Source organism: Nilaparvata lugens, chromosome 2, assembly GCF_014356525.2.
Source record: "Nilaparvata lugens isolate BPH chromosome 2, ASM1435652v1, whole genome shotgun sequence".
In the NCBI taxonomy this organism is placed as follows: Eukaryota; Metazoa; Arthropoda; class Insecta; order Hemiptera; family Delphacidae; genus Nilaparvata; species Nilaparvata lugens.
Window position 1 is genome coordinate 96,250,347 of NC_052505.1, and position 18,051 is coordinate 96,268,397.

Below are 18,051 nucleotides of genomic sequence, written 5' to 3' on the forward strand. Positions count from 1 at the left end.
CCTAAATGAAAATTTTCTATTTTTACGAAATTCATTCATCCTTTTTTAACCAATGCTCGCTTATCATCACAAAATGGGTGTCATTGTCATTTAGAAGAGTCTCAATGTAGTCAATTTTGTTACTTAACCCCTGAACATTCCACGACAAGAAGTTGAACACAGTGGACTGACCAACCTCCATATTAAAATTAGTCGAGCTAATATTTAATTATTTCTACTACAATTATTTTTGTCATAGTCTAAGTTACATAGATCATTATGTACAAGTCTATAAGCAGAGCTACTCTCTTTGTCGGTAATTCTCAGTTTAAATTAACATTTCTCATTGAATTGGTGGAAATATCACGCTCCACAGATGAAAATTCAGTTCCTGAATTATTATGGACAGGTAAGACAGAAGATACCAACTGATCGTGAGGTGACTGTGATGAGATGTTGTGATCACCGTCGTCCATCCGTGGGGAGTCTCGTCTCCAAGATGAAGGGCGCCAGCCGTCTCCCCAAGATCAATGCCAGGAGGCTCTTCAGCCAAGGGGTCGAGGCTGTTGTTATGGAGTACTGGTAATCAGGGTCGGGGACTATCGCATTTCCATCGTCACAGTTTTCCATTACCTCTTTACTTGGCGTTTTGATTGACTTTTACCAATTACAAGTTCACTGAATAATTTCCTAATAAGCGCTTTCCTTTTTTCCCATAGTGTAAACCTCCTTTACTAAAGTGATACCTGTGCAATTATCATTGAAATCACCGTATACAACATTCAATTTGCAATGTACGAGAGAGTCTGTTTGAGATTGAGGCATTGATGAATTCTATGTCATCGTTCAGGTGAGGTTCATCATATCTGCAGGGAATCGAACTGATTATGATGTTTGTGCTCAATCCCGCTCCGAGAATCACATCCAATCCCTGATGCACGGAGAGATAGCATGGTCTATAGTTGAGTTTTAATGTCTCATAGTTGAGGATTTTACGGAGTTGATAGAATTTGTAGAGAAGCTTCCTGATCCGGGTAATTGATAGATTAATGTGCTTGTCCCATTTGAATTTGTTGTCCACTATTGTTCCTAAATATTTTATTTCATTGACTTGTTGAATTGAAGGGCAATCACACGGGTTGTTGGTGCTTCCACAGTGATGCAGGATTATTGAAGAATCCGGTGGTCTCGTCCGTTCTGTCAGAGAAAAGGCTAAAAATTTCGTTTTTGTTGCATTTACTGTAAGCAAATTTTCTCTTAACCATTTATCGACTTTGATCAATTCTTCCTGTGCCAGATTAAAAACTTCCTCCCAGGTGTTCCTTCAAATAGTATACACGTATCATCAGCAAAAGCTATTACTCTTCCTCTTATCTTAATTGAACATAGCTCATTTGCATATGCCAAATACAGAATTGGCCCAAGAACTGTTCCTTGGGGAATCCCAAACTTCATCGTTTCCTCTGAACTGAGATGTTCTTCAACTTTGACTTTTTGACGCCGGTCACAGAGGTATGATCTAAACCATGCTAGAGGAACTCCTCTAATTCCCATGGCTTCTAATTTCTTCAGCAGCAAACTGTGATTAACAGTGTCAAAAGCTTTTGCTAGGTCCAGGAACACTGCTGCACATTTTTTGTTATTTTCTAGCTTATCTGTGACAAAATTTGACAATTCTAATACCGCATCTTCTGTACTCCTCCCCTCACGAAAACCAAATTGATTCCTAGATAGTAAGTTGTTTTTTTCCATGTAATTCACAAGACGTTTCTTTACCAGTTTTTCCAAAATCTTAGAAATATTGCTTATAAGTGAAATAGGCCTGTAATTGGTGGCATTTGTTTTGTCGCCTCCTTTATGTAATGGTCTAACACATGTCTCTTTCATAGCTTTTGGAAAAATTCCTTTTGACAGACTTAAATTAAATATGTGAATTAATGGTTTTACAATTACATTTTTTATCGACTTCAATGTTCTATTATTGATTCCATCAAGTCCTGGAGCACTGTCATTTCGCAAACTACTAATAGCTTCAAGAAGCTCATCTTCAGTTACTGGGTGAAAGTAGATGGAGTGTAGAGTTCTTGTAACAGGTTTATATTGGGATATGATTTGGTCTAGTGGTTTTCTTAAGGAATCTATTATTGTCTCCGCCATTTCTTCACCTACATTTGTGAAAAAGTTATTCATGTGGTTGAGCACAGTTTCTGGATTTTCCTTTAGATTGAAAATCCTATCATCTATTTTAATAGCATTCAATTTCATTTTTGTTTTGATTTAGAGTCAGTAGCATCTTTGATTACTTTCCACATTTTTTTATTATCCTTTCCAGCTTCATACAATTTCTCTCTATAGTATTGGTCCTTTGTTTCATGAATTAAAGCTGTGAGTGTATTCCTATACCGACGATAGAAGTTGGTTAAGTTAATGTTGTTTGGGTCTTCCTTTCTTCTTTTGTTGAGTAGATTTCTGGTTCTTATTGCTGCTACTATACCTCTGGTGATCCATGGTTTGATGGGTTTGTACTTCTTCTGCCGCCGATGCTGCTTGATATTATTTTGTATATGTTGTCTCAGAGTTGATAAGAAGGTGTCATAAGATGTATCTGGATTATTATCTTCTAAAACATGAATCCACTCCTCATTCAGTAGTTCATTCTTCAAGCTATTGATGTCTATTTTCTCGTTTATTCCATGTGTTCCAGTTTCATTTGCACTATTTCTCGAAATATGTTGCACTCCTAGAATTGTGGTGAAGTGGTCAGTTATTGTTGATTCATAAATGATTGGAAAAAGATTATCCCTGGAGTTGGTAGCAATGTGATCTATGCAAGAAGCAGTTTCTGTTGTAGTTCTGGTTGCTTGTTTAATGCAGAGTCTGAGCCCATGCTCGCTTAGAAGATCGCAGTAGTCATTCAATTGATGATGTGGACGAATTTGAAGGGTGTTAATATTCATGTCTCCGGCACATATGACTTGTTGCCCTCTTAATTCATCAGGATCGATTCCAAGTCACTCAGGAAATCTGTAATATCATTGAAGGACGGTGATCTGTATATTGCAAGGATGTTCCACTTTTTGTCTGCTGCATCCAACCGAATATGTAGAACATTTGCCTGTTAATATGTAGCTCAACACATTGTACATTTATACTATCTTTAACATAAACAACTACACCATCATTTTGTAATGGGTTGTTTATGGTGGAAAATACATCATATCCTCGAATGGACTGGAGTACAAATTCAGTCCTAATCCAGCATTCGGTTAGAATAATAACATCAAAAGAAAAATTTATGTCGCACAATTGAATCATCAGCTCATCAAAATTTCTTCTGATACTCTTTATATTGAGACAGAAGATGCTCAAATCACAAGAACTCAATTCTGCACAAAGTTGTTGACTGTTGTTGATCACTTCATCGTTTATTTCTTCAAAATAATCGAGATCCTCGAAGCTGAGCAAATTTGATAAGTTGTTGTTACTCATTATTTAAACTCTCATTAATCCCTTCCATGTTTCTTTCATTCCAGCTTAAGAGAAACTCTTCACTAACATCCTTTAGTTTTCGAATTAGGGTCAGCACTAAATCTTCTTGCCCTGTTGTGATATATCTGAAGGTTTGTGTGTGTCTGCTCATTGCTACTATTACATGTGTGTGCTGTTATATATTCCAAGTTGTTTTTTATTGTTCCTTATCAGAACTACATTCTTGTGAGTTAAGCCCTGTGCTTCATGAATTGTATGGACTTTAACTGAAGGGTGAAGTTTTGATTGCAGCTCTTCTAGCACTGTTTTCTTCTCGAGCTGAGTGAATGTAAGAATCAGAGTGTTAGGTTCAAGTGGTCCAGTTCTCCATTGTTATTGGAGGTCTGACGAAACAGGACCTCATTTTTCGTACTAATGTCCTGGTAGTAGCTGGAAAGGATGTAGCAGACGTCTATTGGACACCTTCTAGTTACTGTTTGATGGATTCTCTCTCACAGAGAGATGAAATGTGTGACCATTCAGCTGTTAATTACTTCTCTCTATGTAAGGTATTTGGTTTGAATCTCCTAGCAGAATAATCTCAGAAGCACCAGCGAGAGATGAGACAAATCCCCGAAACCTGCATGCATTAATACTGCTTCATCTATGAAAACACGTTTGTACTGCTTTTTTGATCCGTTTATTATAAAAGATGAAACTGTTCTATAATCCTGTTTAATTATTCTTTCATATTTATTTTTGTGAATTCTATTCACCTCTTGCCTAATTTCATTTATTCCAGCTCTTGTCTGACACAAAATGAGATCTTTACCTGGTGTATGTTGCTGAAGGATAAAGTGAGTTTTACCACACCCTGGAACTCCATCCATCCAAGTTATTTTTGGCATCTTACAATTTGTGATGTCAACTTTTAGAATATTCTTCAGCAGCTCAGCATTCAGCATGATTTGGGTGTCTCTACTGACTAGAATATACTTTTCCTTAGTTAAGAATGACTTTGTTGTTTCATTGTAGGGTACGTATTTTCCTTCATTTTCTAAACAGAAGCCCATTCGATATGTAGTGGATGTCGGCCACAGGAAAGTCTTAAGTCGATTGTCGTAGATGTTCATCTCGTTTCGCCTTATCTCTTGAATACATGCTGCTGGATTGGATAATGACATATTTGAAAAACCGTCAACAAGTGGTCAATGTAAGTCACATGTGAAATGATAATGTTATTCGACATATTAGATCACAAGTACAACAGGATGTTAACATAGGAGTACCTCAAGGCTCCAATATGGGCCCAGTCTTGTTTCTGCTTTTTGTAAACGATCTCCCCACTTCTGTGCAAGAGGGGGAGATTTGGATGTTTGCAGATGATGTGTGTCACCTCTTAATAGACAAGAATGCTTCTGAAGCAATTAAAAAAACGCAGAAAGGTCTAAATGAGATGGTGCACAGAAAATAATCTGGTTCTTAACCAAAAGAAAACATGTGTGTTGCAGTTCCATAATGTTAAGAAACGAGATTTTAGTCCTTTATTGCGAATTGGTGATCAACACCTACAACTGAATAAAAATGGAATTAAATAGAGAATGCATTTATTCAAATGCTAAATAATATATAATTATTATTGAACGAAAATCCTAAATAAATGCTGCACATCACCCCGAAGACCTCTGCTACTGCAGACATTGACAACAGGGCTAACAGCAAGATGGAAATTCGATGAGAACTACTATCCAAAAATTAGTTGCCAGCCCGGGAATCGAACCCGGAACCTCCCAATTGCCAGTCAGGAATGCTTGCCCTTACACCAAACTGACAATCTCTGGATAGCAGCGCTTATTTTATACGAAGCCATAGCGGCCAACTAGTTACAGATGGAATTAAATAGAGAATGCATTTATTCAAATGCTGAATAATATATAATTATTATTGAATATACATGTCTGCAGTAGCAGAGGTCTTCGGGGTGATTTGCAGCATTTATTTAGGATTTTCGTTCAATAATAATTATGAATAAAAATGTCAAATATTTAGGAGTAAACATTGCTGACAACCTACGATGGGAAGAGCACATAAATAATGTTGTCAAGAGACTCAATGTAGTGTGTTGCCTTGCTCGCCGTCTGCAGAAAATAGTGGACACAGAAGTATTAATGAAAGTTTATCATGGATTATGCTATCATATTCTGGGGAAATTGCTCAGAAGCGGAAAGAGTATTCTTATTACAAAAAAGAATATTAAGAATTATAAGTGGTGCACACTACATCGAACATTGTAGACCGATATTCAAGAGATTGCATGTGTTAACATTAACTGACGTATACATATTGGAGTCAGCGACTACAATATTGAAATATCCAGAATATTTTTAAAGGAACTCCAGCATTCATCATCACAATACAAGACAGAGAGACAATATCCACATCGACAGGCAAAGAACAACACTAGCCTTGTCTAGTGTTAGAAACGTGGCAAGCAGGGTGTACAACAAACTTCCCTTGGAAATACGGAGGTACAGAGATCCGGTGAGCTTCAGGAGATCCTTGAAGACCCATTTACTCAGAAAGAATTATTATTCCATGAAGGAGTTCTGGGAGGACGTCTGACAACCAGAGAACAGACTGAAATGATGACCACGGCTGTAAAGGCTTCCAGGATCACTACAAGTTTACAAGTAAGTAAGATACCACTGGTGTGCAATACCGGTATACTAATAATAAATACCTATATTGGTGTTGTGATGCAATACAGCTAGATATAATACTTGACATATAGGCCTACTACATAATATAATACTTTGAGATAGGTGAATTATTTGCAGATGCACAACATGGATTTCGACAACAGGGGAAATCAACCATCCCAGCTGGTACAGCAGATTCTGTACTCCTTTGAGGCAGGTTACTCAGACTGGCATTAGCGGACCTGAGTAAAGCTTCGAGTGTGTATCACATGATAAATACAGTCGAACCTCCACTTAACGAAATCCTCTACACAACGAATTTTTACCTGGTCCCATGACATTTTTGAGTTTTGGCTGCTTATTTACCTCTATTTAACGAATTTAGGACCTCTCAACAACAAAGATTTCTCTTGACTTCAACATACAAAATGTAGTGTGTATTGGAAGCAGACGGTTATTTTCAAGGAATTGTTTAGTTTCAGCAGAAAGAGCAATAGACTAAAAATAATGGCAATTCAGGTAGGAAGAAGATAGGGTGGTAGACAGTCAATAGAGGGTGAAACACATGTCGGAAATTGAATGCAAGTTACTGGATATTGAATTCCAAGAACTTGTCATTATTGTAGACCAGGCAGGTGAACGACTGGACTTCCCCATTCTTGCTTTTGTCACATATTTCAATTCTTTGAACTGACCATGATGATGATAGCTGTGACGAACCTGAGGAGAAGAGTCCGTCAGATCAAGAAGTTCTAGAGGCTTTCAAAATTATTATCAGGCAAGGAATAAAACTGAAAGATAGTGTACCAGACATGTCTGACTGTTTGAATAGATGTGAGTCGTTTATCGAATATGATTTTTTATTCAAATGCAAAATTGAACCGAAAATTACTCACTTTTTCAAATATGAAACATTAAAAAATAGGAAAGTTGAGTTATTATATTATTTATAGTGAAGTTATTGACAAAATAACCGTATTTTGCGTTCCATCTAATGATAATGTAAAAAGTTGAAAAATATTGCTACAGAATATGTACTTTGATTAAACTCCACCAATAGTACAAATCAAGCTTTCTGAAAATAAATTGGTGAGTTTACTTACTTATTACATTCTATAAATATTCAAAAAAACGTGCTTTTTTCAAACAGCATGAATTTTCAAATTTCCATATTAATATTGGCCTAATAGGTACCCTACCTACGTTCGCGATGATATGTTCTATGTACCATATTCATTCATTTACCGCCGTGATACGATATTATAAGATCCATAGGATCGTGGCAGTTTTCTTGACAGAACCTCTCAATAACGAATACCTCTCTGCAGCGAATTTTTTCTCGGGATAATCGACTTCGATATAGAGAGGTTGGACTGTATATTGCTTTAGAAACCGGTTGTTTATGGAGTATATGGTCCAGTTCTCACCACTTCAGATCCTATCTATCTGGGAGGAAGCATACCCACTCTGGATAAAGCAAACTCAGGTTCGATGAAGATCACCATGGAGTGCCTTAGGGTTTAGTGATAGGCACCTTTTTGTTCCTGGTGATGATATCAATGACTTAGAATCTTTGGGAAACATCCTCATGTTTGCTAACGATGCCACCAACTATGCAACAGGCAGAGCACCAGATCTGTCAAAAACGGTAGCAGCTGATATTCTTGAAGAGGCCAAGCAACTGTTCATCAACAACGAGCTGATTCTGAATAAGACCAAAACTCAGGAAACTACATGAAGTCTTGGGTGGAGCCAGCTCAATACATTACAGAAGTAAAGCTTTTGGGCTTCATTCTAAATACCGGTACTAGACTAAGCTTTATTTATTCTATGATATTAGTTATTGTTTTCATTTGATGTAACTCTGTATAAAAATCGGCATTAGTTATTGTATGATGACTGAGGCCTTTGATCCCTTGGAAGCATCTGATAAACAAATATTTTTCCATGTGCTACAGCAAAATCAATTATGGTCTTCAGTTGTGAGACATGCCCCAGCCTAGCTTTAAGAAGGTAAATATCTTCCAGTTAAAACACTCAGGATAGCCTATTAGACTCAGACGGCTACTTGTACCACTGTCAACATTACTGTAGGTAGTTCTTTAAGCTAGGCCTAATTCATTTTTTTCCGCATAAAATTTTCAAGTCTCCTAAATATTAATTGAATGAGGTATCTACTCACCAAATTTTTTAAATAAGCGGCTTGCGTTTTATGGTAGTCCAATTTATTCAAGTTAGTGGGTCTATACTTATCTACCCAGAGACTCATTTTGACAATCTATTATTTTCAAAAGTATGTACACGAGGTTATTTATTATATAATATTTGTTGATTTTTTTTGGAAAAAGTGAAAAAATTAAAAACAAAATTGAGAAAATGTTTTATAATTTACTTTGCATAATGCACTTTCAAAAATCGAACATAACCTTCAATATTGAAGTTAAACTCATGATTTGTAAAAGCTGAGAAGATTTCCCGCGTCAATTATTTAAATGGAGGAATTGAATAATTATTCATTAATTTGTAAAGTAATAAAATGACAAGAATTCTAAGTGAATATTATAAAATTTGAAATGAAATATTTATTTTTTGTTGTAAAGTTGAATTTGAAATATTTCTTGTTTCTTCTATTTGATCAAGGAGGGCTGCAGAGAACCGCCAGCCCTGAAAGCCACCACAAAAACAAAAAATAGGACTATTTCGTCAAACTGGGACGACGACAAACTAGGTCACTTCACGCACACGACAAGCTTAGTTTACTCGTGGAAATCCACCACCCCCGGCCAAAAAATTCTATTGACCAAGGTTCTCCTGGTCAGTGGTCGCCAGCTGTAATTCTGTAGTCTGCTGTGAAAAAGGTTATGTTATGAAAAATGGCATGGCTTACTTTAGATCTATCCATAGTAGGCTATGAAAATGGCCAATTTCTCTCTTCAAAACTGTGTGTGTATCTCGGTAACCCGAAATGATAAAAATGGTACTTGGTCTTGATTTGAAGAACAGAATCTCACTTTACTATTAGGCCTATATTTTTACAAAATTCATTTACATCACATGAAAGAGGAGTTTCTGTTCTTCAAATCAAAACAAAGTACCATTTTTTATAATTTCGGTTTACCGAGATACACAGTTTTGAAGAGAGAAATTGGCCATTTTTCTGTGTATTTAAATATGGGCTAAAATGCACTAGAGGATGAGTTTTTCATTTGTTTATCAAATTTCAGTTATGATACATGATTTTGAACCGCCTTGACGAGCTGTAGTACGAGGAAATCTTATCATTCTGTCAAAAGTTATGAGTTTTTTAAGTTTTGATCCTTGACGTAACCTTATGACGTACCCCCCCCCCCACTAGGAAATACTGAAATTAAATTTTTCTAACGGGTGGTATGATTTCAGCCAAAATATGTATTTTTTTGTTAGGAGGGCCTTGAAAAGGTATTATAATGAAAAATTTGTATTTTGACTGTAAGACATGATTTTCTATTTTTGGCAGTATTCTCCCTCCCCCTACTACTAAATTCAAAAATTCCTAAAGAATCCTGTTCAGAAGTAATTGTTCTTAGGTTTGCATAGTTTTGAAAACCCCTAAAAAACTCTTTTTTGGAAATTCGTAGCTCCGGAACCAAAAATGGTAGAATCCTGCGCCACTACTCAATTTGTTGAAAATTTTATTATCTTTAATTTTGTAAAGAATGATTTTCCTCAAAAAAACTCGAAGTTTTTGAGATTGATTGAAAAAAATTTGAAAAGTCAAAAATTTTTGGGGGTGAAGCCGCCCTCTGACGTGTCAGCAAATTTTAGATTCAAATTCAGCGCCCCAAAATACATATAGAACCGTCGAGAAAATTTTTTCGGGGCTGTTTCCTGAAAATCGACTATTTGACTGCACTATTATCTAGATCTAGAGATCAATATAAGTGAGTGATTTTCATTATAACGCTAATGAAACGTTTCAAATGAAAATATCATCTAGATAGTATTATATATTAAATTTATTTATTTATATTGTAACAAACGTTTGACATAAATGGTGTTATATCAAACCATAAACTATTACCCTTTGTTAATCACGATTCTTTTCTGTATAATAATATAGATTGAACAGGTTAATAGTGATAACAGTATAATAACAGGTACAGGTAAAGTAGTGAAATTCGCAGACTCAAGTCTATGTAATTTGTCTTTTAATAAATCATAATCATTGATAACAGTGATTGAAAAGTTCATTCTAATAAATAGGTGAAAATACTCAATTTATGATAGAAAACTGTACATTTCCAAAACGAACTTTGTACATACAATCAGAAACTATTATGTCACATATTATGCTATTTACAACTCATTCGAGTAGTATTTTAAATAATTAAAAGAAAATAATAATGAACAATGCTATTTACAACTCATTCGAGTAGTTTTTGAATAATTAAAAGAAAATAATGATGAACTGTATCTAATACATTATAATAATTCTGGTCATGTATCTTGTTGAGAAAGAAGACGCTGTCTGATATCATGGCTTGATTTGATGGCATCTTGCTGTTTTCTGTAGAAATCAGTATTTCGGCCACACAAATCTACAACAAAAAAAGATCAGGATATCATAAATAATTCAGTTGTTTGAAAACATGATCAAATCGACAACCAATAACGTTTTTCAGGACAAATAATCTTTAGTTATTTATTTTGTGTATACAAAATCATAATAGTTTAGAGTAGCCTACACTGTGTCGTTGAGCATCTAGTCATCAGTCAAGTATAAATGTCAGTAATAAATACAAATGTGATTTAGTCTTTTCTTAGATATGGATACATGAATAGAATTGAAATAGAATGATTTATTTTAGTTCGTATCTTTTATCTATCCTATCATAACACTTAGTCACTGAAGATTGGGGCAAAGCCATAGGAAGCATTCTTTCAGGCATTTCAGACGAGTCGACAGGGCAAAAAGATCTCCGATTGTCTGATTGGGTTGACATGCGGAAATGAGCTGATAATCAGCTAATCAGCAAATCGGAGAGATTCCTGCCCAGCCGACTCGCCTGAAAACCCCTGAAAAACGCTTCATGTGGCTTGACCCTTATTCTCAAATTGAATTATCTTCTACCTGGTGTGATTGTCAATGTCCTGGTCTGATTGAGAATAGTGATTTATTTCTCCAACAATTATTTACCTTAACCTTGAGGGTTGGGGGAGCTTTGAGTCGAACATCGTACTCAAGAATTTGTTGAAAACCAAAATACACCCACAGTATCCCTTGTTGTCGTAGGAGGCGACTAAGAGCTTGTTCACATGACAGCGATTTACGCTCGGTTGTCGCGCGGTTGGCAAATCGCTCGAATTGCCAGCCTCGTACACATGACAGCGATTCATGAGCGGTTTGCCCTCGGTTAAGACTGTGCAAAGGCTGGAATTAAACTTTCTACTGGTGATATTTTTCGGAGTTTTTCGATTTTTATATCATCAAGCTATCAAAATGGAAAAGTTTTCTCAGAAAAACATTTTTTTCTGATCATTACTTTTTGAGAATGAGCGCCTAAAGTTGAAATTTTTGGAACAGAACATTTCAAATACGGTAAGAGATTTGGAATGTAAATTATTCATGGTATTGTTGATTGAATAAAACAAAAATTTTCTGAAAATATCAATTTTTGAGAAAGCTATAAATTTACTAAAAATGACTCATTATGGTACCTAATAACGTAAACGATTATGTTCAATTATGTTTTAATGGGAGAGATTGAGTTTATACTTTTGAAAATTGTTTTTGCAATAAAAAATCAATTGACAATCAATGCAGTTGCCATGAAAGTGTAAGCAAATACAATCAATATAAAATTTAAAAATGAAGCATTTTTTTATTTTTGTCCAAGTTATAGCTCTTTGAATTTCGGTGTCCCAACGTGGGCTAGTTGACCCTACTATGAAATTGATCCTCTACAAACTAACTTACTAACTAACTGAACTGAAAATTGTAATAGAATAAATTTTAATTGAACTGAAATTGTAATAGAATGTGCACTATGTGAACTGCTCTGTTCGAAACCGCTCGGTTGACTGAAGACATGTGTACGCTCTCATGCCTGCTCTAGTATATCGAACCGCCCGGCAACCGAGCGACAACCGAGCGGTTGGACTGGAGACTACAACCGCCGCGATTCGCCGGCGACTGCTCAAACCGAGCGTTGCATGTGTACGGCACCATGTGTTTCCCTATACCTGGCAACCGCTCGGTTGTCGCGCGATTGACCAATCTCTTTGAAAGCGTAAATCGTTGTCATGTGAACAGGCTCTAAAAGGGACCCCCTTTCCAAAGCCCTTCCTTCTCCTTCTTAATATTGAATTGAATTGAATTTATTCCCAAAAATTACAAATACATATTTTTACAATACAATATAAATAACATTGATTGTAACTTTTTAATATGCTTTTGAACTTTTCATTTCTAGAATGGCACTTTTTCCATTGACTTAGCTTTGTGCCATTCTTTCTTTCTATTTCTATCTGTCGGCCTTCCTTGGCTATATTCTCACTTCTTCTGAGGCCAACCCTAGGTGTGATGTAGACCGTTTTATATGGTGTCTCTAACGGTGCCTGCAGGATACCAGGCGCCCTCCTGTAGTATTTAGCCTTGCCTGGACATGCGGGGCTCTGTCTGGGTTGACTCCACTTCCCTATAGTGAGGTCCACATTATAATGGCAGTGTACGATTGACAATACTGTTGCTGTCCTTTTCTATCATACAACAAAACAGATAGCACTATCTCTCTCGCTTTGCAATGTTGTCTATTTACCAGAATATTTTATATTTACTTTTGACAGTGACTGTACAAAACTGAACAAAAAATTCTCAGCCGCCATTTTTTTCTTCATTCTATCAAAATACTTGAGTACACAAGTCGTATAATTGATTTAAAATGTATTTATGAAACGATGAAATAATTTTTAAACATTACCGTATGAGAAACACAAATTAAAATACCTGAAATGACATTTTAAAAGTTGATAACCAACCATCCTAGACTTCATCCATGCTTTAGTTAGCCTACCCGTATAGGTTAGACCCATTCGTACCGGTATAAATAACATTGAAAAGTTATTTCAAAATTAATCCATTGAAATTACTTATTTTTAATAAGGATATCTATTTTTACTATTATTTTAAAAAGAAATTGGAATAGAATTCCTACCAAATAACTCAATTTATTTTGTTTTGAAATTCAGATCGGTGTATCACAGCTTTTTAAATTAGCCGCCATTTCAGGTTTGTATAGAAATAAAAATCTGATCTCAGTTATGGAAGCAAATTTTTGAATCAAATTATGAAAAAATATATTTTCTTGATTAATTTGACATTAAATTGATTATTTTTTCAAGGAAATCATAATTATTATTGAATTAAATTTAATGGGATGAATTGAGTAACAGCTGTGTACAGTCAGTGGCAAAATGGAGAGAATTGGCAACGTTTTTCTCCTATCTTTCTTCACTGCCATTATAACGTGGACCTGACTATAGCTGTTCGTGGGAACCACATGAACAAACCAAACCCCAAGACAAACTCCAGAAGTTGCCTTGCCTTCAAACCCATCGGGATCTGCCCCATCAGGGCAGGTTTCTCAAATATGAGATGGACGCTTCAGTAACACAGGATGTTCCGTTGCACTCTTATGTAGAGGCTACCAACATTGAGAAGGCTTCCACTGATCACGACATGGATGACGTAAGCTCAATCACACCATCCCAACTGGAGAGGATGAGCTTCTCAGAAGTCCAGAAAAGCAAGAATCTGCAGAAATGCCTGAGGATGCAATAGAGCAACCAAGCAGTTTGCGGGTGGAGAGACCAAACCTCACCACTGCTCAAGGAAGGGCAGCTATTCAGGCAAAACTTCTTTGGGGAGGTGAGGCTTTCAACTCAGCAAAGTTTCGGGTAAGCAAAAAGAAAAAACCCAAGAGACCAGAAATGGGTGAAACTCCAGGTGTACCAAAATTTTGAGTTATTAAATGGAATTTATTCTATCTTAAGTTAGTAGTTTTCAGTTCCCATAAAGATAGTAAATTTATTCTTGTTCATTGGCAACTTAGCCAGCATTTCTAAAATCATTATAATTATGACCAGCATCTTATCAAAGTCCTTGATTCCCACGATCCCACTTGGAATTATCTATTCTCACGACAGATTTAGACGCCAGAAGTATGCTGAGTCAATCCCATAATTCTAAACTTGCAAAAGGGAAATAACTTTTCTCTCCTAGTTTCCTTCTTGCTTAAACGTATCACCTTCCTTATTTACTGAGGAGAAAGAGAGTGGGCGAAGAGAAATTCACAGGCGATCGGGTAAATATTTTAAATGATGATGGTAAAACTGATCAGTCTGGAAGCCTCTGAAAACTAGGAGAGCGATCATTCTAATCCCAGCTGTCATAGTGTTAACTGTTTCTTGAGATTTTCTTCCAATTTCCAGTAATGTTTTCGTTTGGGGGTACATTCTCATTCTCTCCAGGAGAATTTAATTGATTGTCCAAGTAAATCGGACATCTATGTAGGCTAAGAGTAATATTTAGAAGTAAAGTCCCCCTTTTGAGAATACAGTAATAATGGGATAGCTTGAATTAGGATGACGATTGATTCCCTCTATACTTCGGATCTTCAATACCCCTTTTGGGTGAGTGTTTTCATTATTGTCATTGAATATAATTTATCATTTGTAAAGTGTTCGATTTATGTATGTTAATAATATTATTTTCTCATAGGAAGCGGTGAATTGTATTTATTTGATGATCTACCTAGATCATCAATTGAATACAATCCTATTAGATAGTGGTAATTATTATGTTTCTAATTCTGTTGTAAATTTGTCATCAGGTTTCTGTATCGGGCTGAGAATTTCCATTGTAAAAGGGCCGGCGACTTCTTCCAATCATGGATGGAATCGTACGTCATTGAACGCTGATGAGGAGAGAACAAGACTAACTCCCTTTTGGATCTGTCGCCGCGACGCCTGAACATTCCTGGAGGACGACCAATCATCTTCACCCTTCATCCATCTCCGTCAGGGACTCCGGACATCGCGACGGCAACTACAAGATGAGTACTTGATCTTTCCCCATCGGAATTCAATGTGTCCCTTAAATTTTGGTCTCTTAAAGACGTAAATGCAGTTAAATTTGGTCTCTTAAAGACAAAGATAATCTTTAATTGAAGAAAGTATTTATTGTAAAGTGTTGTTTGAATTTAAATATTTAATATAGAGGCAATCAATCGTCAAATGATTTTTATTTCGGATTCCTCACCACTAGAATAGTACTAGAAAATTCACTAACCCCTCCACCATCGGGGTCTCGCAAGATTTCCAAACTTAATTATAGTTGTCTGAGAATTTAGGTTCTCTAAAGACACTATATAGGCACAAATTTGGATCAAGAGGCTGAGTCGAGGGTGGCCGGGTCACAGAATAGGTAAAGAATGGAAACTGTCAATCAAACGCCTATCCAACCAATGCTTTTTACATGGCGCAAATACTAGACACGTCACGTGACCTTAGGAAGTTCCAATCCTGGTCTTCTGATTGGCTCGTGGCAGTGAACGAGATCAATTGATCCGGATCATTAAAGTGATCCGAACCTCCCATCAATACTATTACAATGCGGCGCTTCCTAACAAGATGGCGGATTTTTGCGCCAGGGTACTAGCCAAGTTTCCATACTGTATGTATACTGTGACCGGGTGCCCTAGAGGCAATTTGGCGACCCCTGCCTCAGCGGAAGGACCTACAAAAAAGGCCAGGAGTGGAACTCACGTAGGTCACGAGGACCAATCAGTTTGAAGAGACTGCCAAGCATATCACACTGGACTGCGAGAGACTACTGGCAAGGATAAAGGCTCTGTTTGGCTGCAAGCAACCAGCTGATGAATGGGATGTTAGTATAGGGAAGAAACTCCTGGATCTTGTAAAGGAAACAGGTATTGGTTTGCCCAACTAACGTATTTGGGACACACAATAAGCTCCGGTTAACGTGTGGGGTTCTTTGAACCTTTGAATTTGAAAAAAAACTCTTAACTTGTACCGATTTTAACTAGGATGTTGGAGAATTTAGTTTCCAGCGTAGTCTATTGAGAATATTCAAAAACATTGCAAATAGGAACTTATAGAAGAATATAATTACTATATAAATATAACTTATTAAATAGAAGAGTTATCAGTGTTATGAATGCACCAGACAGTTTTATATTATATTATTTTATTTCGAATGATTGAAAATGTTGATCTGTTATTAAGTTGTAATTCAGTGCTTTATCCTTCTAAATTCAAAATTTTTAGTTTTTTCATTTTGGACATATAACTGAACTCAAATAGTGGAAATACACTTTTTTTGGGAATTCTACTATTTATAAAATTTGGGAGTAGAGCAGCTTTGGGCTAGGCCTGCTGCTCTCGCCCACTCATATTTATATATCTATCTATTTTATTATGATTTGTGATTGTATCTACGATTGAATGAATTATTGAAATATATAGTGACTCATTGAAGAAAACAAACTACTGAAATTATAGTGACTCAGTAGACAAAATCGTGAATTACGGAAAATTGGGATTTTTTAAAGTACAATTTTAGTTTGCAAAGTACCGTGGACCATTATGTAAAGTAGTAAAGTACTTTCAAAGTAGCGAGGGCAATTACTTTTGTTGGGAAAGTATGCATATTAAAGTAAAAGCAGGTAACCCGTGCTCCGCAAGGGTCTATTTTAAATCTTGACAAAATGAAAACTTGACCGAGTGGAATCTTGAAGAGTTTGAGGTAGGCCTAGAACCATCTTCGGTTAATTAAGAATCTATATGCAAAATTTAGTTAATTTCAGTCCAGTAGTTGAGACGTGATGATGCGTCAAACATAATTCTCCTATCCCGTACGTGTATTAGCCAGTTCTTTTCTTTATCATAGTATAGATAGGTTCTTCAACTTGGTGCTAACATAACTAGTAGTTCTGTGAACAGTAGACCTCACGCAGTATTCTCATCCACAAGTACCTGATTGAAACTATAGACCTTATGGAAATACAGCAATAGACTGGCTTCTCCACACATCTGTGTAATCACTTGTCAGCTGATTTATGATGAATAATTCTATAGTCTGATTTTTACTCTAATATTGGCGTATGAAGGAGGCTCCTTTTTCCTTTTATATTATCCTTGAAATGCAAAATTTCCAAAAACCTTGTATATAAGTCGACGCGCAATTAAAAAAGGAACATATCTGTCAAATTTTAAGAAAATCTATTACCGCGTTTCGCCGTAAATGCGCAACATATAAACATTTAAACATTAAGAGAAATGCCAAACCGTCGACTTGAATCTTAGACCTCACTTCGCTCGGTCAATAAAGTGACAGAACTTAAATCTTGCTCAGCTTCCTCAACTTAATGCCAACCTGACAAAATTGGACTGGTTATTAATTTAGTTACAAATTTCAACCATTTTGTTTCGTAGAGGTAGTCTCTCTAGATTATAGTTCTATATTAACATATGATTTGTTCATTTCAATTATGTGTCCCATGAATGAAATTTGAACATTATTTCTGAAAAATCTAGAAGGGAAATTGAAATTTGGGCTTCGAGGTGCACGAGATTGATATTTTTATAATCTATGTGCAAAATTTGGAGATCTAAATCATTCCCGTTTAATCCGGTATGCAATCCACAAGTTGACATGTTTTGATGCGAACAAACACAACCCTACTCTCTCTTATTTTGATATCTTACCGCGTCCATGGAATGTATTGAACTTCCTATTCTCCCATAATACGTGAGCTGATTATGTTGATGTAGACGATTCATCTGAAAATTAAAAATCTTCATTACAGTTGAACTTGTTGGAAAATGTTCACGTTACATTACATAA

The 18,051-nt window shown here is 36.0% G+C and overlaps 2 protein-coding genes across 2 annotated transcripts in view; both read right to left on the reverse strand.

The window, feature by feature from the left end:
* Positions 1-8,785, reverse strand: part of LOC120350068 (replication factor C subunit 3-like) — a 28,144-nt gene extending 19,359 nt beyond the window's left edge. The window contains exon 1 of the mRNA XM_039422181.1: positions 8,329-8,785. Coding sequence (XP_039278115.1) covers positions 8,329-8,415 — 87 coding nt within the window. The 5' untranslated portion in view covers positions 8,416-8,785. The remainder of the gene's footprint in view (positions 1-8,328) is intronic.
* A 1,531-nt stretch (positions 8,786-10,316) lies between these two features.
* The window catches only part of LOC111046788 (TBC1 domain family member 31), a 48,912-nt gene continuing 41,177 nt past the window's right edge, over positions 10,317-18,051 (reverse strand). The window contains 2 exon segments of the mRNA XM_039422185.1: positions 10,317-10,723; positions 17,913-17,987. Of these exon segments, the coding sequence (XP_039278119.1) occupies positions 17,965-17,987 (23 nt within the window). The 3' untranslated portion in view covers positions 10,317-10,723; positions 17,913-17,964.